This window comes from Brassica napus, chromosome C6 (genome assembly GCF_020379485.1).
Source record: "Brassica napus cultivar Da-Ae chromosome C6, Da-Ae, whole genome shotgun sequence".
Classification (NCBI taxonomy): Eukaryota; Viridiplantae; Streptophyta; class Magnoliopsida; order Brassicales; family Brassicaceae; genus Brassica; species Brassica napus.
The window spans coordinates 10,464,956-10,487,660 of record NC_063449.1 but is presented as its reverse complement, the minus strand read 5'-3'; the positions used below and the strand labels follow the sequence as shown (position 1 = coordinate 10,487,660).

The following is a 22,705-nucleotide window of genomic DNA, read 5'->3' as shown; positions in this document are numbered from 1 at the left end:
AATAAAATAATTGTTAACGTCCATCGCCCACGGCTAATAGATCACCCATGCCCGCTTTCTCGGTCCGTAGGCCCCATCTTGTTCCAATGGTCGGTTTGTTAATTTTTTCCGAATGTTCGAAATCATTGTTTACGGATCCTGCAATCACCACATGACTTTTCTCCGTGCTTTGGCCTCACTCGCACACGAATGATTTCCCGATATGTCACCCATCATTCTACTACTCCAGCTTAAACACGCTTAACTCTGGAGTTTTTAACGGCTGTGTGATGGAAAAGGTAAGTCAACTTTAGTGACATAGGTAGCCAAGTCAATCCTCTTAAGTCTTTCCATTATCACAACTCGGGATGTTACAATTCACCATTTCTCAAAGAACGTAACGTCCTTGTTGCGCCCCATGACAGATCTCAAGACGTCTCTCGGTTCAGAAACGAGAGGCTAACCAGCTCTTACACACTTATAACGTCCCGACCGCCAACGACTAAAGGGCCACCCACGCCCGCTCTCTCAGCCCGTGGGCACCATCCCGTTCCAACGGTCGGTGCATAAATTTTTCAAAGGCTCGAAAGTCATATTTACTGACCTTTCAATCACCACATGAAATTTTTCCGTGCTTTGGTCTCACTCACACGGTATCGCAAATTACTTTCCGATAGGTGATATCTTGTATATTTCCATTATCTTATCCATTCATCCATGTGCATTTTGATCATATAGACTAGGATTTAGCCATGTTTAGGTTGCATTTTGCATACATAAGTCTTTATCAGGTATTGGAGTACCACATGGAGTTCTCGGAGACATTTGGGTGTGTTTGGAGCTCGAAAGAGGTGTAAAGATGATCATTGGACGAGCAGAGCGTTGGGAGCGACTTCCCGGAGCGACACCAGCAAGTCGCTCTGACCTGCCTTTTCAGAGCGACCTTACCAGAGCGATGCGGAGAAGTCGCTCGCCATTTCATCCCGGTGGAAGCCGAAAACTGACCCGGAGCGACCTATCAGAGCGACCACTCCAGGTCGCTCCCGAAGCCCAGAGCGACTTGGCCAGAGTGACACCCCGAGGTCGCTCGCATTTCTATCGCATGACGACAACACAATGGAGCCAGAGCGACCTCTCGCAGCGACACAGCGAGGTCGCTCCCGAAGCATGGAGCGACTACTCCGAGCGACGAGCGGAGGTCGCTCGCATTTTCATCACTCGGGAATGCGAGAACGAGTCCGGAGCGACCTCTCGCAGCGACACAGCGAGGTCGCTCCCGAAGTGTGGAGCGACTACTCGGAGCGACGAGCGGAGGTCGCTCCGCGTCTTATTTCTGCTCGAACTTATGATTTCTCAAGGGCCTTTTGGTCATTTCATGATGCACGTTTTTATTTTCTAAACCTATGTTTTAATACTCTGTAGCCACCAGAGAGATTATCTTTGGATCTATTGAGAAATACACAAAAACTCTCTTGAGAAGTTCATCTCTTGGATTTTGATTGTTATGTTCTTGTGTTCTTGTTGATTTCTTATCTATTTCTCTACATGATTAATCTGAAATCCAATATGGGTTTAAGAGGAATCATGGAGATTAGTGAGTAATCACCTTTTGAATTCATGGGTTAGGGACATCAAGGGTGATTAGGTTAGTTCTAGGATGTTTTAGTGTAGATCATTCTTGTTCCTTGCTAGTAGAGTATTCTTAATGCATCTTCTGAGTTGGCCACTCAAAAGTTGATCAATAGGCATTTCCCACCCGAAAGGTGTTTGATGAAATGCCTGAGACAACTCTCCTAGGCTTTTAGTATACTTTGCCAAAGACATTTGTTGCTAAAGATGCTAAGATAGCTAATAGACTTGTTAGTAATGATTGCTTTCATATTATTCAACCAAAGACATTTGATGTTTGAGATATGTTAGCAAATGAGCATTCATCTAGACATAGAGCTTGCTTAGAATTGTGTCTAGACTTAAGGTTGATAGTTTGATTGATCATTTGCCATCCTTAGTTTGATACTTGATCACCCAAGGTCTGATCCCTATGCCCATGAGTTCTCTTTTCCCTTAGTCAAGAAAATATCATTCTGTTATTGATTTCTAGTATTAGTAGTAGTTGAAAACACATCTAAATCATTGGTTGCACTTAGATTAAGTGGGTACTAGCATTCTCGGTGCTTTAATATCCCTCAGAGCTGGTTCGACAATCACTATACTACAACATTTGTCTTAGGAGCCTTGAAAACTCCTAACATCAAATTGGCGCCGTTGCCAAATTCTGAGTAGATTTAAACATTGAGATTTAGTCACTTGCTTGAGACTAAGTCATTTTAATTTTGTTTTGTTACTGATTCTTCTTCTTCACCTACCTTTCACTTTCAGGTGTATGAACTTGACGAGCAAAGGTCCATCAAACCTAGCTCCAATAGTAGCAGACATCAGAGCTTTCGAGAGGGAGTGTACTAGAGCTAGAAGAGAAGAAGAACAACAAGCCCACTTGCAGAGATTGGATATTGATATGGCAGATCCACCGCAAGGGGCAGAACACCAACCGCGGGCAGCTCGACCCATTGGTACTTATGACCGGCCCAACATTCATGGTCATAGACTAGGAATCCGAGCACCGGCTGTGGCAGCCAACAACTTTGAGGTCAAGTCAGGACTCGTCAACGTGATCGAGAACAACAAGTATCATGGCTTAGCTCTAGAGGACCCATTTGACCACTTGGACAAGTTCGACAGCTACTGTGGGTTGTCAAAAACCAATGGTGTGTCCGAAGATGCTTTAAAGCTCAAGCTATTCCCTTTCTCTTTGGGGGATAAGGCACGTCAGTGGGAGAAGTCTCTACCCAGCGATTCTATCACCACTTGGGATGACTGCAAGAGAGCATTCTTGGAGAAATTCTTCTCATCCTCAAGAACTGCTAAGCTGAGAAATGAGATCTCCAGTTTCCAACAGAAGAACTTGGAAGGATTCAGTGAAGCCTGGGAGAGATTCAAGGGCTACCAAGCTCAATGCCCACACCATGGTTTCTCTAAGGAGAGCTTGCTGAGCACATTCTATCGTGGTGCTCTTCCTAAGTACAGGGCCAGACTGGATACAGCTAGTAATGGGTTCTTCTTGGGGAGAACTGAGGAAGATGCAGAGGAGCTGGTTGACAACATGGTAAAGAGTGATGCAGTCTACAGTGGAGACCACGACAGAAGCAGTCGAACAGATGATAAGCAGACAAGGAAGGAGTTGAAAGCTCTACAGGATAAGATAGACATCCTCCTTGCTGATAAAGCCACACAAGAGCAGTTGCACTTTGTTGGTAACCCAAGCCAAGATACACCACCTGTTGTCCATGAGGTTGAGGGTTTGGAAGGTCAGGAAGAGCTGTGTTTCATCAACAACAATGGTAGCTGGTACAAAAAAGAGCCAAACTTTCAGTACAACAACTACCAACAGAAATCCTATCCCAACAACCAACAGAGTGGTTATCCGCCTCGAAACAACCAGCAAGGCAGCTATCAACCTCAGCAAAACCCCTCATCTGGTTCCTCTGCTCCTCAAGAGAGCAGCACTGACACCCTGCTGAAACAAATCTTGGAGTCTCAGACTAGAAGTGAGAAGCATGTTGGATATGAGTTGAAAAACCTTCATTCCAAGATTGATGGGAGCTACAATGAGCTCAACAACAAGTTCTCACATCTTGCTTCTACAGTCAAGAATTTAGAGAATCAGTTTGCTTCCATGAACACTCACCAGACTCGCCAGCAAGGATCTCTACCTGGAAAATCTGACCAAAACCCCAAGGAGGCCAAAGCTATCACCCTTAGGAGTGGTAAGCAGTTACCTCCTACAACCCTCACCAGGGATGCTGAGAAACTAGGTGAGGAGGTGGCCATCAACTTAGATGATGAAGTGGTGATTGTTGATGAGAAAATCAATGATGAAATCTTGGAGAAGATTGTGGAAGCCAAGGGTAAAGGAAAGGTTGGGGAAGAGAAGAAAACAGTGAAGGATGGTGAAGTTCTTGCTCCAGCAAGTGAGAATTCTTTTGTTCCTCCTCCCTATGAACCCAAACTACCATTCCCTGGTAGATTCAAGAGGCAGCTGCTAGAGAAGTACAAGGCTTTGTTTGACAAGCAAATGAGTGAAGCTCAGGTTGCAATGCCCATCATCGATGCTTTCATGTTGATTCCTCAATACAACAAGTTCCTGAAAGATGTTGTAGCTGCAAAGAAGAAGGAAATGGAAAGCATGATGATTCTTACCCATGAGTGCAGTGCCATCATCCAAAGGCTTGATGTTCCAGAGAAGTTAGAGGATCCAGGATGCTTTACACTACCTTGTGCTCTTGGACCTATGGTATTTGAGAAATGTCTCTGCGATTTGGGAGCTAGTGTCAGCGTGATGCCTTTGTCTGTTGCAAAGAAGCTTGGATTCACTCAGTACAAGAAGTGTAAACTCTCTCTGGTGTTAGCTGATCGTTCAGTGAAGTACCCTGTGGGCATCTTAGAGGACCTACCTGTGAAGATTGGAAGGTATGAGATACCTACAGATTTTGTGGTGCTTGAGATGGGTGAGGAGGCTCAGGACCCATTGATTCTTGGAAGGCCATTCTTAGCTACAGCAGGAGCAATTGTTAAGGTGAAAGAGGGCACGATTGATCTCCATTTGGGTAAAGGGCATGTTCTCCACTTTGACATCAAGGAGAAAATGAAGAAACCAACTGTGTTCGGGCAAGCCTTCTACATTGAAGAGATGGGCACTCTTACTGATGAGCACCTTGAAGAGTTACCACCTGAGGACGACGAGGAGGGAGCATCTCCCTCTACTCATTCTCCATAGAAGGTAACCCACTACTTTCCCTTGTATATACCATTTCGTTTTTGCATATTAGTTTTCTCTTTTTGGGTATCTCTCTCTCCTTGACAACACAGAGACTGTGTCATTTAAGTTTGGGGGAGGTACCAAGTATTTGATCACGTTTGCTTTGATGATTTTGAGTCTCATGCATTGCATTATACATATATATTTGCATAAAAAAAAATTCATTCAGTTAGCATCATTGGCATTTCTAGGAGAGTCTAGAGCATATAGGTTGCATTACTTGCATTGGGAGCAATGATTTGAAATGCCTTGTAAAGAACATTACTTTGCACCTGAATAGCTTATGCACCTCTCAAAAACACTTGTATGCTTCGAGCCTTGAAGACTCTTCCTGAAACTTGTTGATTGCTGAAACTCAGTCTTTGAAGCCAACTACAACCTTATTTGAACTAAACGAACTTAATGCTTCTTGCTCATGGTCCCTTGTGTACTGAGTCATGGCTATACACACCTGAGTTGTCACATCCTTTATGCCAATCTTATTCTGACAAACTCTAGTGGTAGACCACTCCCAAAACCTTTCCCTCCTTTTAAGCTTTCATTGTTTGATGAGTGAGGCCTTCTTCGGAAAGTCTTACATGTGCATAATGTTGAGAGTATCGGGAACGACAATGCTTGATCTTCATTCTTGCTAGATTGGGCACTCTATTGTCTAGCTATAGGTGGGAGGTGAGAGTTGTGATTATGATTTGGGAGCAATGAAAAAGGAAAAGAAATGACTCTTTGTGTTTAAGTGAATTGTCTTATTGGGATAAGTAGAAAAACCTCTAGCTCAAGTTATGAAAAGTCTTGGCCCCCATCTAAAAAAAAAAAAAAAAAAAAAAAAAAAAAAAAAATAAAAAAAAAAGAAAAAGAAAGAAAAGGGGGCTAGCAAAGTTGTTAGGAGCTAAGTAATGTTTTGAGGTTGTGAAAAATCCCTTGTAGATTTCAAAGAGAAGGAGTTAATGTTCTTAGGATCTTTTGGTGAGAGATGTGAGTTGGGTTTGGCATTTGAGAATGATTGTGTAATTGTATGTTTGGGAAAAGGGTAGAACAATGGAGATTGAGCATTGTATGCATGAGTTGATCCCTTTCTTAGATATATTATGTGCAATGTCAAGGCTACTTGTTTCGAGAGTAAACCACCTTAAAGATTTTATGTTTCGAACCTCTTGAATCACTTGAATAAAAGTCTTCCCTCACCCAACCAAATGACTTGGACCAACTTACCATTTGCAAGAATTCACCTGATGTTTTGTGCTTAATGAATGTGAGAGTTGGTTGATTTGAATGTGTGGATGCATGATGATGAGTGTAGGGATGAAAAGAGTTCAGATAGACCTAGAGAAGCTAGAGTGTAATAAGAGAGTGTGCTCGTGCTGGATTAGATGTTGAATCGAGTACTAGTTGTGTTTCTTTTGGCTATGAGCTCCCACCTTCAAACCTCTCTCCCTATGAGTTCTAGAAAGTTCACTTGTGGACAAGTAAAAGAACAAGTTTGGGGGAGTTGATATCTTGTATATTTCCATTATCTTATCCATTCATCCATGTGCATTTTGATCATATAGACTAGGATTTAGCCATGTTTAGGTTGCATTTTGCATACATAAGTCTTTATCAGGTATTGGAGTACCACATGGAGTTCTCGGAGACATTTGGGTGTGTTTGGAGCTCGAAAGAGGTGTAAAGATGATCATTGGACGAGCAGAGCGTTGGGAGCGACTTCCCGGAGCGACACCAGCAAGTCGCTCTGACCTGCCTTTTCAGAGCGACCTTACCAGAGCGATGCGGAGAAGTCGCTCGCCATTTCATCCCGGTGGAAGCCGAAAACTGACCCGGAGCGACCTATCAGAGCGACCACTCCAGGTCGCTCCCGAAGCCCAGAGCGACTTGGCCAGAGTGACACCCCGAGGTCGCTCGCATTTCTATCGCATGACGACAACACAATGGAGCCAGAGCGACCTCTCGCAGCGACACAGCGAGGTCGCTCCCGAAGCATGGAGCGACTACTCGGAGCGACGAGCGGAGGTCGCTCGCATTTTCATCACTCGGGAACGCGAGAACGAGTCCGGAGCGACCTCTCGCAGCGACACAGCGAGGTCGCTCCCGAAGTGTGGAGCGACTACTCGGAGCGACGAGCGGAGGTCGCTCCGCGTCTTATTTCTGCTCGAACTTATGATTTCTCAAGGGCCTTTTGGTCATTTCATGATGCACGTTTTTATTTTCTAAACCTATGTTTTAATACTCTGTAGCCACCAGAGAGATTATCTTTGGATCTATTGAGAAATACACAAAAACTCTCTTGAGAAGTTCATCTCTTGGATTTTGATTGTTATGTTCTTGTGTTCTTGTTGATTTCTTATCTATTTCTCTACATGATTAATCTGAAATCCAATATGGGTTTAAGAGGAATCATGGAGATTAGTGAGTAATCACCTTTTGAATTCATGGGTTAGGGAGATCAAGGGTGATTAGGTTAGTTCTAGGATGTTTTAGTGTAGATCATTCTTGTTCCTTGCTAGTAGAGTATTCTAATGCATCTTCTGAGTTGGCCACTCAAAAGTTGATCAATAGGCATTTCCCACCCGAAAGGTGTTTGATGAAATGCCTGAGACAACTCTCCTAGGCTTTTAGTATACTTTGCCAAAGACATTTGTTGTTAAAGATGCTAAGATAGCTAATAGACTTGTTAGTAATGATTGCTTTCATATTATTCAACCAAAGACATTTGATGTTTGAGATATGTTAGCAAATGAGCATTCATCTAGACATAGAGCTTGCTTAGAATTGTGTCTAGACTTAAGGTTGATAGTTTGATTGATCATTTGCCATCCTTAGTTTGATACTTGATCACCCAAGGTCTGATCCCTATGCCCATGAGTTCTCTTTTCCCTTAGTCAAGAAAATATCATTCTGTTATTGATTTCTAGTATTAGTAGTAGTTGAAAACACATCTAAATCATTGGTTGCACTTAGATTAAGTGAGTACTAGCATTCTCGGTGCTTTAATATCCCTCAGAACTGGTTCGACAATCACTATACTACAACATTTGTCTTAGGAGCCTTGAAAACTCCTAACATCAATAGGTCATCCATCCTTTCACTATTCCAGCCCAATCACGCTTAATTCTGGAGTTCACGGAAAATGTAAGTCAACTTTGATAATATAGATAATCAAATCAATCCTCTTGAACATTTCCATACATCCCAAGTTGGGATGTTACATAATATAATTCAGTAAATTCTCACCAATTAAAATATTCAAAAAGAAGAAGATAAGTTTACATATTTTGTCAATATACTTTTTGATATATATTTGTTAAGATACTTTTTTGATAAGTTTCTATCTTTTTGGTGATTCAAAAAAAAAGAGAGATACGTTTGTATCCTTTTTTTATAGGGTCTTGACATAATACCTTGTACTATATATATTCTGCTTAATATCAATATACAATCAAAGAATTCCATTAAATTTGGCTAGATTCAGAATAAAAGTTGGATCATCTTTGGTCTTACAATTCGATTTTCTGTACGTTTTTCAAATTATCTTGTTCTTAAACTTTTATTTACGTACCTTCACTTGCGAGTACTAGGTTAAATGCAGATTTCTATTAAGAATGTGGATGGAAAAACAATGTTAAACGTAGAAGTCGACAGCTCCAAAGCCATCGACTTCAAAATAGACGAAGACACAACCCTTATTCATGGTAAAGCCACGAAGATTTCCAAAATGATTGTGGATGGAAAGATGACGATAAACCTAGAGGCGGCTAGCTCCAAAAGCATCAACCTTAGGATCAGTTAACTCATGCAGATTTTTGTAAGGAATTTGAATGGAAAGAGCATATCCATAACAGATGTGGCCAGCTTCGACACCATAGAAAACGTCAAGGCTAAGATCCAGGATAAAGAGGGCATCCCGCCGGACCAGCAGAGACTGACATATGAGAGCAGAACGCTCCACGATGGCTTCACCGTAGCAGACTATAACATCGAGAAGGAATGACCCTTTACTTGTCACTGCGTCTGAGGTCTTGTTTTTGTTGCGAGTCTAAATGAGATTAACTTCAATTTCTTAATAATCGTCTGAGAAAGAGTTTTTGACAGCTAAACCAGCTTTGATACATAGTTTATGGAAGTGTTTTTCACCTTTTTCAATCTAAATATTGAAACTAACAAATAGCTTGCCAAATATACTACAAATAGGTCAGGGTACGTGTGTCATTGTTATCTTACCTCCGCCTTCTATCATCTAGGAGCTTTACGTTTTTCTTTTCGGTATTGTTAAATGACTTTTTCTTGGGTTCACCCCCTAGGTTCACCAACCAATAGAAAATTGTCATTTTAGATCTACTATCTTTTAATTAAGGAAACAAAATAACTTGCCAAATTATATTATGTTTTTAAAATAAAAAATAAAAAATTAAATAAATAAAAATAACAATAGTTCTAAAAAAAGATTATTTAAAAAAAAAATATTTATTTTTAAGATTTAGAGTTTAGTGTTTAAGATTTATAATTTAGAATTTATCCAAATGTTTAGTGTTTTTCCAAGGGTTTAGGGTTTACCTAAGGGTTTAGGGTTTACCCAATGGTTTAGGGTTTACCCAAGGGTTTAAGGTTTTCCCAAGGGTTTAGGGTTTAGGATTAGAGTTTAGGGTTTAGTGTTTTGTTGACAACATGTTTAGTGTTTTCCAAGGGTTTAGGGTTTACCCAAGGATTTAGGGTTTAGGATTTGAGTTTAGGGTTTAGTATTAGAGTTTAGGGTTTAGTGTTTTGTTGACAACCTTTTTTTTTTGAATTCGTTTTTTATATATTATTTTTATTTATTTTTAAATTTTATTTTGAAAAAAATAATATAGTTTGCCAAGTTATTTGGTTTCCTTAATTAAAAGATACTAGATTTAAAATGACAATTTTCTATTGGTTGGTGAACGTAAAGGTTCATCCTAGGGGGTGAACCCAAGAATAACTCTTGTTAAATTTACTGGATTTTAAATTCGAACCAATTATATATCGTTTCGACTAACAAGAAGGCGAGCGACGTTGATCAGCCGTTGGTGGAGGCGAAGATTCCGTTTAAGATTCATATCGTTAATAGGCCTTACCACTTTGCAGAAAAGGGAGGTTCGAGAGCGTTAGTGATTACTCTGTTGTGGTTGTTAGGATTCCTGATGATAAGGACGGTGAAGATGAACATAATTTTGCAAAAGTTTCGGTGAAAATGATTGGCGAAATAATTGGCGATACGGAAGACGACAAAAAGTGCAATAATGGAGGCAACACGAAGGCTGAGGGCAGGGCGAAGGCGGACGTCGACGTGAAGGTTGACGGCGGGGCGAAGGTGGACGAAGGCGTGAGAGACGGCGGAGGCGCTGGCTCATCCTCTACGGCAGGGGCAGGAAGAAACAACGAAATCGACTTGGAGGAGCAGCTCCGTTCTCCAGCGGCATGGGCGGGGACAAGCAAGAAGATCGATCTGGAGGACCGGATCGCGTCTCCACGAACGGATGGTGGAAAGGGCATCAAGGATCTGAATCCACCTAAATCGGATTCCAGTAAAGGGAAGGAAGAGATAGAGGAGGGAAAGGTGTCTTACTCCTCTGCACTTGTTGCGGGGTCATCAATGGCTAACATAAGCCTAGAGTTTGTAGTGGAAGATGGAGTTGCAGAAGTGGAAATTCCAGAGGAACTTTTTGAAGGTGTTGATCCTTTATGGAGGTCTTTTGTTGTGGGTTACTTTATGAACGATGCTCCCCACATCGGTCCTATTCATGCTACGGTTAACAGGATCTGGAACACACCAGGGAAAAGATCCAAGATTGATATTCAATTCATAGGAAAAAACGACAGTTTTGTTCAGAATCGAGGATGCAGCCACGAGAAACAGGATTCTTAACCGTAAATTCTGGCATATCTCGGAAGTGCCTTTGATGGTGGGAGAGTGGACTCCAGAGACAGCCCGTTCCCCCCCGGATCTATCTGCAATGCCTTTGTGGGTTGATCTATTGAATGTTCCAGGTTATCTATATTCAAAGAAGGGCCTGAGTTTCCTGGCCAGAACATCAGGGAAATTCATCAAGCTCCATCCCAACACGGAACGGTGTATACGTATGGATGTGGCTCGAGTTCTTGTGGAAGTTGATTTGACTAAACAGTTACCTAACAAGATCAGTTTCAAAAACAGAGAAGGTGCCCCCGCTCTAGTCTCTATCAGCTACCCTTGGCTCCCTCCTCGCTGTCCAGCCTGTTCGCGGTGGGGACATCGTGAAACGGATTGTCAAGCCCAGAACCGGAGAGAAACAACTCCACCTGGGAATGAGGAAAATTTGATAGTAAATGACGCTGAAATATCTGAAGATCCCTACAAGAATGAAGACACAGGGAAAGCTAGTAAGGAGATCGTAACAAATCTCCTAGCAGAGCTTAAATCTCTATCGGAGGAGGGGAACCTATCTGGTGAGCGGGTCTCAGTATCTCCAGGTGTTGCGACAGACTGTGAGGAGAAGGGGGACTCCACTGATCAGGAGAAATGGGCCTTAGTGACGGGTAACGGTGGAAAAACTTCACCAGCCAGAGAAGTGGAAAGTTGCCACTCACCAAACGGGTTCCAGCTCCTTCGAGATCTACAGGAGGAAGGTGAGATTTCTGATGATGATAGCTCTCAGAGTGATACTGCAGAGGAGACTTTGGACGTTGCATTGGAAAAGAACCCACAAGGAGGTGATGTAGTTGGTCTGACGGGGCAGACACGGCGACCAGCAAATGGCGGTTCAAAAACGTCAAATCAAAAACAAAACACCGTGGTACGAGGTCGAGGGAGAGGTTCTAAGCGACACACAGTTAAAGCTAGGGATCTGGTACTGGTCGCAGCACAGCAACAGAAGGGTCAGCAGCCAAGCAAGAAGGTTTCCTCCCGGAAACTATGATGTCCTCAATTTTTGCATGGAACATGCGTGGGTTCAACAAACCACGCAAACAAAAGGCAGTTCGGTATTGGGTAAAAGATGCTAAATTGTCTTTCGGATGTCTGATTGAGACTAGAGTAAAGGAGGAAAATTTTCGAAAAGTGTTTGATGCTACTTTTCCGGGCTGGAAATTTGTTCACAACTATTCCAACCATCGGCTGGGTCGCATCTGGGTTTGTTATTCTGATGAGGTTGATGTGCACTTGGTTTCTACCAGTGCGCAAATTATCACCTTGTGGGTGAAATACAAGGAGTCAGGAGACACGTTCCTCTGTTCCTTCGTCTACGCGTTCAACAAAGCAAACGAGCGTAGGGAACTATGGCGTGAGATGGAGATTATTGGGAGGTCTGTCGGGCAAAACCCGTGGATCATACAGGGTGACTTTAATGTAGCACTAACGTCACAGGAACAATCTGGTTCTATGAACAACGGAGTGGACAGGAATGCGATAAAGGATTTCCAAGATGTGGTGCTGAAATGCGACATGATGGACATCGCTAAGGTTGGCCCAACTTTCACCTGGACAAACTGCCAAGACGACAATCCCATTAGTAAGAAGCTAGATCGGGTCATGGCAAATAGCAGCTGGATAAATGTTTTCCCCCAATCATTTGCTACGTTTGAAGCGGGAGGAGTCTCTGATCACCTACGTATGCACGTTCAGCTGCGTGATATATCTCCGAGTAACGCAAAGCCATTCAAATTCTTCACTCACGTTACCAGCCATCCTCGATTCCTTGAAGTTGTTGGACGGATATGGAATGAGTCTCCACCTCTCTTCCACTCACGCGCTGCACTTGGTAAACTCCAGGAGAAACTGAAAGCTCTTAAAATGGAAATGCGAGGTCTGAATAGAGATTTATATGGTGATCTACCCGAACGGGTCAAAATGGCTTACGAGGATCTGTGTGCTAAACAGACGGAGGCAATGGAGAGTCCCCAAACGTCCACTTTTGAGGCTGCATCAGATGCGTGGGAGCATTGGCATCATATATCGGGTATTGAGGAGCAATTCTATTATCAAAAATCTAGAGTACAATGGTTGGGGCTTGGAGACAGGAACTCAAGATTTTTCCACAAGGTAACTCAGAGCCGGAACATCGGCAATACGATCAGAAGAATTGTAACTAATGACGGTGAAATCCTAACAACACCCTCTGAAATAAAGCGTGAAGCAGTGGACCATTTCAAGACTTTCTTAAATGGATCCCATCAGGTGGAGATGAGAACTACGCATGAGGAGCTCAGTCAGTTGATTGAACACCGATGCACTAATGAGGACGCAATAAAGATGCAGGCTCCGGTGCAACCGGCGGAAATACAGGAAGCTCTCTTCTCTATGCCAACAAACAAAGCTCCGGGACCAGATGGCTATCCGATGGAATTCTACAAAGCAGCTTGGGCAGTGGTTGGAAAAGACTTCATCACCGCTGTTCAGTCTTTCTTCATCTACGGGTTCATGCCTCATGGTATAAACGCTACGATCCTCTCCTTGGTTCCTAAGACAAAGGACGCGATAAAAATGACAGATTTCCGGCCTATTGCGTGTTGCAATGTCATTTATAAAGTTGTGTCCAAGATCATAGCTCGTAGGCTAAAGGTTACACTTCCGGAGGCTATTGAGCTTAACCAGTGTGCTTTTGTGGAGGGACGGTTGCTACTGGAAAACGTCCTCCTAGCGACAGAACTGGTGAAAGACTACCACAACGACTCGGTTTCACCGCGATCAGCTATCAAGATGGATATAGCCAAAGCCTTTGATACAGTCCGCTGGTCATTCATTGAGGAGACATTGCGAGCAATGAACTATCCGGATCTTTTTGTCACATGGATTATGAGATGCATAGACACGGCGGCGTTTTCGGTATCGGTGAATGGTGAGTTAGAGGGTTTTTTTACGAGCAGCAGGGGTTTAAGGCAGGGATGCTCCCTGTCACCGTATCTATACGTCATAGTAAGTAATGTTCTCTCGAAGCTCCTCAATAAAGCAGCAGCGGAGGGACAAATTGGATACCACCCGTACTGCAAAGAGATCAGGCTATCACACCTGAGTTTCGCTGATGACATAGTGGTTTTCACCAACGGGTCTACAGCATCGCTTCGAGGTACACTATCAGTCTTTGATAAATTCGCAGGTATGTCTGGCCTGGAAATCAATGCTGCTAAATCGACGGCATTTGCAGCGGGACGGGGGAAACATGCTCTGGAACATGAGGCATTGGCTGTGGGGCTCTCAGTTTCGGCTTTGCCAATCCGATACCTTGGACTCCCTCTCACTACAAAGATAATGACAAAGCAGGACTATGAACCTCTCCTAACCAAAATATGTGCGCGTCTCCATTCGTGGACAAGCAGAGCTCTTTCGTATGCGGGTAGACTTCAGCTCATCAAGTCTGTCATTGCCAGCATCACAAATTTCTGGTCAGCGGCATTCTGCTTGCCACAGGCTTGCATTGACGAAATAGAAAGTATGTGCTCGGCGTTTCTTTGGAGTGGTTCACCAAATAACACGTCCATGGCTAAGATAGCGTGGGTGGAGATTTGTAAACCGTTTGAGGAAGGAGGACTTGGCCTTAGGCGTTTAACCGATGTGAATAAGGTATTTATCTTGAAACTAATCTGGTGGGTAATGTCTCAGGGTTTATCTCTATGGGGCACTTGAATAAATACCTACTTCGTGATGAGACCCTATGGGACGTCAAGGATACTGGTCTTGGATCATGGGTGTGGAGGAAACTGTTACGGTTCAAAAATCACGCACGCAGTTTCATCCGTATGGACATAAAAAGTGGTATGACAGTGAGGTTTTGGACAGACCTATGGCATCACAGGGGTCGATTGATAGAGATTACGGGAGAGATTGGCACGCAAAAGCTGGGCATTCCTAGGAATGCAACAATAAATGAGGTACTCGTTGACAGAGAATGGAGATTTAGAAGATGCAGAGACAGACAAATCCAAACGCTAGTGCAAGAGGTGCGTAGGTCTCAGGTGACACTCTCCGCGGGTGTAAATGATGGAGTTCTATGGAAACTCGGGCCAGATGACTATGGAGATAGTTTCAGCTCTAGCGCAACATGGCGGCAGATAAGACAGCAACATGATAAGGTCCTATGGACTAAACTGGTTTGGTTCGCGCAAGGCGTTCCCAGATTTGCGTTCATCACCTGGCTAGCGTTCAAGGACAGGCTCGCAACTGGTCAGCGTCTCCGTAAATGGGGCCGCCTTCAAGGGTGTCTATTCTGTGGAGAACCGGAGGAGTCGCGCGATCATCTTTACTTCGCGTGTCCGTATACGTTCACTCTATGGCTGCAGGTTGTGGGGAAGTTGATAGGAGTGGAACCGAACCCGGATTGGGAGACAACTATTCTACAGATGCTCTCTGGAACGCATGACCGACAAACGTTTATATTGCTTCGATTGGTGCTGCAAGTTTCTATTTACTTCATCTGGCGGGAGCGTAATGATAGGAAGCACAAAATCACGGCAAAGCCGGTGGCACAGCTGGCTCGAGTGATCGACAAAGCGGTGAGGAATTGCATCATGTCTACAAAATATCATATGAACCCAAAGTTGCGGGAACTAATGGTTCGTTGGTTTGAAGCTCACATGGCATAGGAAGCCAACAGAGCTGCGATAGCGTAGCGTACCCTTTTATTACATTAGTTTAAAAGAAAACACAGTCATGTAAGCACTTTTCCAACGTTGATCAATAAATTGAAAATTTCATCAAAAAAAAAAAAAGATGAGATATCCGGCGTCGATAATGCGGTAGAAGATGACCGTAGTGAGATAGTGATAAGCTGAGGAAGAAGGAGACAAGGGTGAGTATCATAGATGCTTCGGATGAGCAACAGCAAAGATGACTTTGATGAATGCCGGTGAATTTCAATTTTTCTTTTGCTATACTGAAGAATGTGACATGTTAGAGGAAATGTGTTTAGACTAAGATTTTACCTTTATAATATCTTCTGTCTTTTAAGTTTTGTAGAATGGAGATTCATTTTTTTTTTTTTTTTGATAAGTATGTGAATGGAGATTCATGTGTTTGTTGATAGACTTTTCCTGAAATGGACTTTGCTTGCATCTTTCAGAATCACTGTTTTTTTTTTTTTGCTTTGTCCTCTCAAGGGTGGTTTGTTACCAGAGTCTAGTGTTTCTTTCATTTAAGCATTTCTAAGGAGTGTAGTGCACAAAGATGATGTTAGTTGTAAGCTGTGGTTTATTATACATTCGTTCTTTGAATCTCAGAGTACGTAGTTTTTCTATCCATATGTAAAAAGCTATTTATCTACAAGCTGGACCAATCAATGATGTTTTTTTTTTTTTTTGTAACTTGGCTTTCATATATTAAAATGCATGAGAATTAAAATGTTTACAAGCCCAAAGCTAGTTTAAGTAGGTAAGACCAGTTTTTGTTAAACAGAAATCAGAAATCAAAAGAGTAATTAGGCCCATTAAACCAGTTGATGCCCATTAGGTAGGAGGTTACGGAGAGTGAAAGTTACGGAGTTTGCGAAGGGCAGAGCGATCGTGAAGAGTCTCGATCATTCAGTTGAAAACCAAATTTGCATCAACTTGGAGCTTATTGCTGGATTAGATGGTCTGAAGGAGGAGATCCTGTTTGTGACTTGAGTGATGATGTTTTTTGTAATGGAGTCAGTTGAGCGGAAGACTGAGCGGTGAAGACGAGAGTTGCGTTATGTCCAGATCGCATAGGTCGTTGCTTGCCAGGCTATGATTACAAGACGACGATGGAGCTTACCCGTTCGAAGAGAAGTCAGTTGTAGGATGGTTTGGTCCCAGTCAGGTAGCGCTTGAAGAGAGCATCGACGGGATAGGGCCGTCCAAATTGAGAGGGAGAAACAGCAGTTGAAGAGGAGATGGTTCCTGGATTCAGGCTCAGTAGAACATAGGAGACAGGTTGGGTCTGTTTGCAATCCCCAGCTAAGTATACGGTCCCTAGTAGGGCATCACTGGTTCATCACCAATCAACGATGTTATCTTTCTGTTACACGACTGATTCTGAGTTCATAACTTTTGAAAAAAAGGCTGAGCTATACTTTCCTACTTTTAACCGTTTATATGTAGTCTTATGGTTTTCGGAGTTACATTATTATCACAATTCTTTGTTATAATTATTTTATTCTATTAATTATATATTTTTATTTAATACTATTTTAATCAATTTAAAGATATTTTCAATTACGTTTTCCACAATAAATACACATTCTATATGTTTAGACATAACCCTTATCAACAATTAAAAATGCTATGGGTTTATACGGTTGTAGCAATTTCTCATCATATATATATTTTTGTTTGTTTCCTTCTTTTTTTGTAAAAAGACATTAATATTAAAGACATTCATATTGAAGACAGGATAAATAAAATGTTTTACATGCCTAAAGGCCATAGTTTAAAAGGACAAGGTCCAGTAGAGTTAAATTAAAGTACATGGAACTTTTCCGGCCCACTTCATTAAAAAAGGCCCAGTGGTAGAGAGTTACGGTGGGAAAGGAAACGACGATGGAATCTATGATCTGAGAAACCAAAACCAAAGTTGCATCATCGCGGAGGAGGCTCGAGGGTTTGAGTAGCGAAAGCTCTGGACACGATTCCTCAGCTGTTTATCAATGGTGGAGAAGATTTTGTTTGTTTCCTAATAACGGCAATCTTGCAAAATAGTTTGGAGTCGTACTAAAACATTTTGGTCTGTAACAAATTTCATTATTTTGTGTATATTTTTGTAAAACATTTTATTTTATTAATTTCTTCGCTTCCTTAGACCATGATTATCGCAAGGGATCCTTAAGTTTTTTTTTGTGTTTTCTAAAAAAAAAAAAAATAAACCAATCGCGGGCAGTCACGTGTCGGTAGGGCCCGTAAACAGTACCAAAATCCCCCAATTACCGATCTTTATTTGGTGATTTTAGGAAGTGGTTTTTAAATTTTTATGAGATCCACGCGTTAGTGGAGCCCATATTTTGTCAAAAAATCTCCCTAAGAACCTTGGGATGTTCATGCTCTTATAAAAGGTTTCAAAAGATTGGCCCTGGAAGTCCACTGGATCTTGCAAAAGATAAAAAAGGTATTTTTTGAAAAACGAGGAGGTATACTATATATCAGTTCGGGTTCGGATCGGGTATTTCGATATAGAGATATAGAACCCGTTCGGATATTTCTGTACTTCGAATTGGGTTCGGGTATTTTTAGTTCGGGCTCGGTTATTTCGGATCGGGTTCGGATATTTAGATTTTGAAAAAAAAATTTAATTTTTCATTTCTCAAATTTCTTGTATTTAAAAATATAACTTTCACTTTACTAATTTTTTATTTTTAATAGATTGAATGGTTAATAGATTTGGACATAACATTTTGAAAACTAAAAAGACATTAATTTTGTTATTGTTTTTAAATTTTGGATGTAACTTTTTGTTAATTCTTTAAATAAAAAGTTTGACAAGCATTTTAAGTGAGTAACAAATTATTTTCTCGTATAATTATATGTATATCATATGAACTTAAAGTATGTGTAGTATCAATATAAATATTTTATATAAAATGAGATATGTAAACTAGAAATATATGGTTAATTATACATTAGGTGATTTTCCCGTGCTCATGCACGGGTATACATATTGATAAGTAAATATATTATAATAATTTATAAATATTTTATTTTAATTTTTAATTATTATGTTATTTATATTGTAATCAAAATGCAAGGCTTATTTTAAATAAAATTATGTTATTTTAGTTAGTCAATTAGACGTATAATTTTGGATATATAATATCTCGACTGTTTAGTTATTATTTGGATATATTAGAGAACATTTATTTTTCCAATTCAACTAAAATATTTTTGTTACACAGATTAAAATTTTGATTAGTTTTGTTATTTCACGTAGTTTGATTATTGTCTTAGATTTGTAAATATATTTTAGTAAGATTATTTATAATTTAATATATGTTATTTTGAGAATCAAATAGTAAAAGTACACTAAAGTGTTGATTGATGCAAAGTCACAATAATAAATATATCAATTATAGTCTTTTGACACCTTATGCATATATATAAGTCATACAAAATACTTAACTGTAATAGTTGGTTAATATATTTATAATATTATTTCAGAATTTCATATTTATTTAGTAATATGTTGAGTCGTTCCATAATTTATAAGTAGAAAATATTTTTTAAATAAAATATATGATTTATTATTTGACTTTGTATAAAAAAATTGGATTGATTTAGTTACTCATTTTGTGGGTATATTTTGTTACATATATTCCGTCAAATTCATGTATAATATTTCTAACCTAATTCACCAAATTATATTAACTGTATTCATTGTATTAGTTTAGTTTTACAGATGTGTAATTATTTTTTTGATTTCTTAGTAAGTTTGTATATGTTGATTTGAATAAAATTTTAAAAATAAAGTGAATATAGATACAAAGTTGCATAAAAAAATAACCGATAAAGTTTAAAAGGGAAAATTAATTATTTACTTTAATATCAAGTTTATTTTTCTAAGCTCTCCTTTTTATGACATCACATTATATATATATATATATAATATTTTCGTTTAAGTTTTAGAAATATTTTATTTATCATATATGCTATTTGAAAAATATAAAAAGGAACTTAAATTAAAAAAAAGAAAGATTAAATAAAATTTTATTCATTAAAGATATCTTAGTTTATGTTAATTAAATTATTTTGCAATAAATTGAGAAATAGATTGATTTAAATAAAAAGCTTAAATAAATTTAAAATATGTTTTATGTTGTTTAAGATTATATTTTAAAAGGGAATATTATTTCTTTACTTTAAAATAAGGATTATTTTGTGAACTTTCCGTATTATGAATCTCTATAATATTATTTGAGAAGTCAGTTTCCTACGTGTCGCGCTCACGTTGGTTGATTACGATGATACCCTTAATGAATCAAATATATCTAATTATCATTATTAAATATTTATTATATTTTTTTCTTTTTATATATATTTCGTTTTTCTTTAATTTTTTCAAATAACCAATATAACAAAGAAAATTTATAAATTTTAAAAACGAAAATATCTTTTATATATATAGTGTAATTCATAATAAGGGAAGTTCACAAACTAATCTTGATTTTAAAGTAAAGAAATAATCTTCCATTTTTAAAGATAATCTTAGCAACATAATATATATTTTAAAAGTATTAAGCATTTTATTTAAATCAATCTATTTATCAAATTATTACAAAATAATTTAAATAACATAAATTAAGATATCTTAAATGAATAAAATTTAATTTAATATATCTTTTTTATTTAAGTTCTATTTTATATTTTTCAAATAACATATATGATAAATAAAATATTAATAAAATTTAATTTTTAACTTTTAATTTTTAATAAAATATTAATAAAATTTAACATATCTGAAAAATAAAGAAAAAGGAAAGATAAATAAAAAAAGGAAAAATAAAATAATATTTAATAAATATTTAATTATTATAATTATATATATATTTGATTCATTAAGGGTATCATCATAATCAACCACCGTGAGAGTTAATGTGAGTGCGCCACGTAGAAAACTGATTTCTTTTAAAAAAATTATTAAAAAATATATTATATAGGTTATTTGGAAAAATAAAGATAAAGGAAAGATAAATAAAATAATATTTTAATGAATATTTAATAATTATAATTATATATATTTGATTCATTAATGGTATCATCGTAATCAACCACCGTGAGAGTTAACGTGAGTGCGCCACGTAGGAAACTGACTTCTCAAAGAATATTATAGAGATATGTTCTTATCTTCGGATATCCATTCGGGTTCAGATATTACCCGTTCGGGTTCGGATATCCAATCTCTCCTAATTCAATACTCGTTCAGATATTTTGCTACTTCAGTTCGGATTTCGGTTCGGTTTTTCGGATCGGTTTCGGATATCGGGTAAAGTGTCCACCCCTAACATCAGTATATATTCCTTTTTGATATGTATATATATTTGTCAATATACTTTTTGATAAGTTTGTACTATATATATTCCGTTTAATATCAATAAATACAATCAAGGAATTCCCTTGAATTTGGCTAAGATTCAGAGTAAAAGTTCGATCTTCTTTGGTTTTATATTTTGATTTTTTTTACGTTTTTCAAATTGTCTTAAGAATGCATATTTCTTTTAAGAATGTGGATGGAATTAGCAATGTTAAACCTAGAAGTCGATAGCTCCAAATCCATCGACTTCAAAATCAGCGAAGAAGCCACAACCCTTAGTCATGGTAATAAAGCCACGAAGATTTCCAAAAAGATTGTGGATGGAAAGATGACGATAAACCTAGAGGTGGCTAGCTCCAAAAGCATCGACCTTAGGATCGATCAAGTCATGCAGATTTTTGCAAAGAATTTGGTTGGAAAGACCATTGTCATAAACGATGTGGCCAGCTTCGACACCATTGACAACTTCAAGGCCAAGATCCAAGACAAGGAAGGTATCCCACCGGACCAGCAGAGATTGATCTACTCTGGAAAGCAGCTTGCGGATGGTCACACCTTGGCCGACTACAACATTCAGAAGGACTCGACCCTTCACTTAGTACTGCGTCTGAGGTAGCGTGATGCAGCGTTGGAGCACGTTCCTTACCATTGGGCTTTATTTCAGTTGTTGCTTTCAGTTATTTACGTGGCCTTTTTCTTCTTGTATACTTTACATTTTTTCCATTACCTTCCCTGTTTAAGGGCTTGTTGTGCGTCTAAATGGGATTCAATTTTTAATAACCGTTTAAGAAAGAGTTTTTGGTAGCTAAACGAGCTTTGATTCTTAGTTTATGGAAGAGTTTTTAGTTCAATCTAAATGGTGATTTTCTTCATTAAAGTTCAAACCAGATCACACACCAAACCATCAAATATCTCTTGTGTCGTTGTTAACTTACCTCCCCCTATCTATCAGTAACGTCTCATCTACGAGCTCTACATTTTTCTTTTCAGCATTGTTAAATTTACTGGATTTTTTATTCCAAACTCATTACAGTGAATGAAGTGGCTCATGTATTAGTATAAAGATCATCTCCAGTTTCTGATGTGCAATATTTCTCACAGTCTAATGATTTCCAATACATTTAAAAGGGTTCTTCTAGGCCATTAATAACGATATAAAAATCATTAAGATTTAGATCAGACAATTGAATAGTAGAAAGACCCGTTGGTTTCTCCATCACATGGAAACGAATCACAGAAGAAATGGTCATTTAAAAACTTCTAATGCTTTTATATTAACACTGAGTCCAGCATAAAAAAAAAACACACACACACACACACACCTAATTTCCCATTCCAGTTTATTAAAAGCGAATCACGCCCATCACCATCTCTTTAGCAATGTCAATATATGTCTAACCTAACGTCAACACAAACATCTTACTGACCTGCGGAAAGGTTGAGAAATTATGCTAACAACTTTTCTCAACCTTAAAGTAATGTGACTTTAATAATGGTATATATGTGGCGTATTTGAACTGGTAAGTTAAAAATGATATACGGTCTGTTTTATTTTTACAATTGTTTACAGAATAGTAAAATCTCGGATAAGGAACCGAAGAGGCACCATTTTCTTCACAACGGTCGACTCAAGACTACGTTTTCCAAAGACAGTCATAAGAATAAGGGTTTTCTGCGAAAAAACCTTCGAAGATGATTTTTTTTGCATATTAAACCGCGAACTTGAAAGGTCAAACCACTAAGTGACGGTCAACCCGTAATATAGCCATCAGTCGTGTATAGGTGTATAAGAATGTGAATGTGTATATTTTTAACTGAAATAAAAACCACCTAGTTTTGAGCAATTTATTTTTTCTGTAAAAAATACGAGAATCGAATCCGGATCACTGGTAAAA

The 22,705-nt window shown here is 39.0% G+C and overlaps 2 protein-coding genes and 1 non-coding gene across 3 annotated transcripts; 2 read left to right on the top strand and 1 right to left on the bottom strand.

The window, feature by feature from the left end:
• Positions 1-2,902: 2,902 nt before the first annotated feature.
• LOC125589323 lies at positions 2,903-3,009 on the bottom strand. The gene has a single exon (XR_007325511.1). It is a non-coding gene; the product is annotated as a small nucleolar RNA R71 (small nucleolar RNA).
• Positions 3,010-8,468: 5,459 nt separating this feature from the next.
• LOC106436457 (ubiquitin-like) lies at positions 8,469-8,840 on the top strand. Its single transcript, XM_022697515.1, has 2 exons — positions 8,469-8,634; positions 8,692-8,840. The coding sequence occupies exons 1-2, from the start codon at positions 8,469-8,471 to the stop codon at positions 8,838-8,840; spliced, it is 315 nt and encodes a 104-aa protein (XP_022553236.1).
• Positions 8,841-21,018: 12,178 nt separating this feature from the next.
• LOC111198475 (ubiquitin-like) lies at positions 21,019-21,426 on the top strand. Its single transcript, XM_022699125.2, has one exon. It carries the CDS (start codon positions 21,019-21,021, stop codon positions 21,424-21,426), a length of 408 nt encoding a protein of 135 aa, XP_022554846.2.
• Positions 21,427-22,705: the final 1,279 nt, after the last annotated feature.

Coding starts and splice junctions, on each gene's coding strand:
- LOC106436457 (XM_022697515.1), top strand. CDS start 8,469: ATGTTAAACGTAGAAGTCGACAGCTCCAAAGCCATCGACTTCAAAATA. Junction 8,635..8,691: donor AAGCATCAACCTTAGGATCA/GTTAACTCATGC, acceptor TATCCATAACAG/ATGTGGCCAGCTTCGACACC.
- LOC111198475 (XM_022699125.2), top strand. CDS start 21,019: ATGTTAAACCTAGAAGTCGATAGCTCCAAATCCATCGACTTCAAAATC.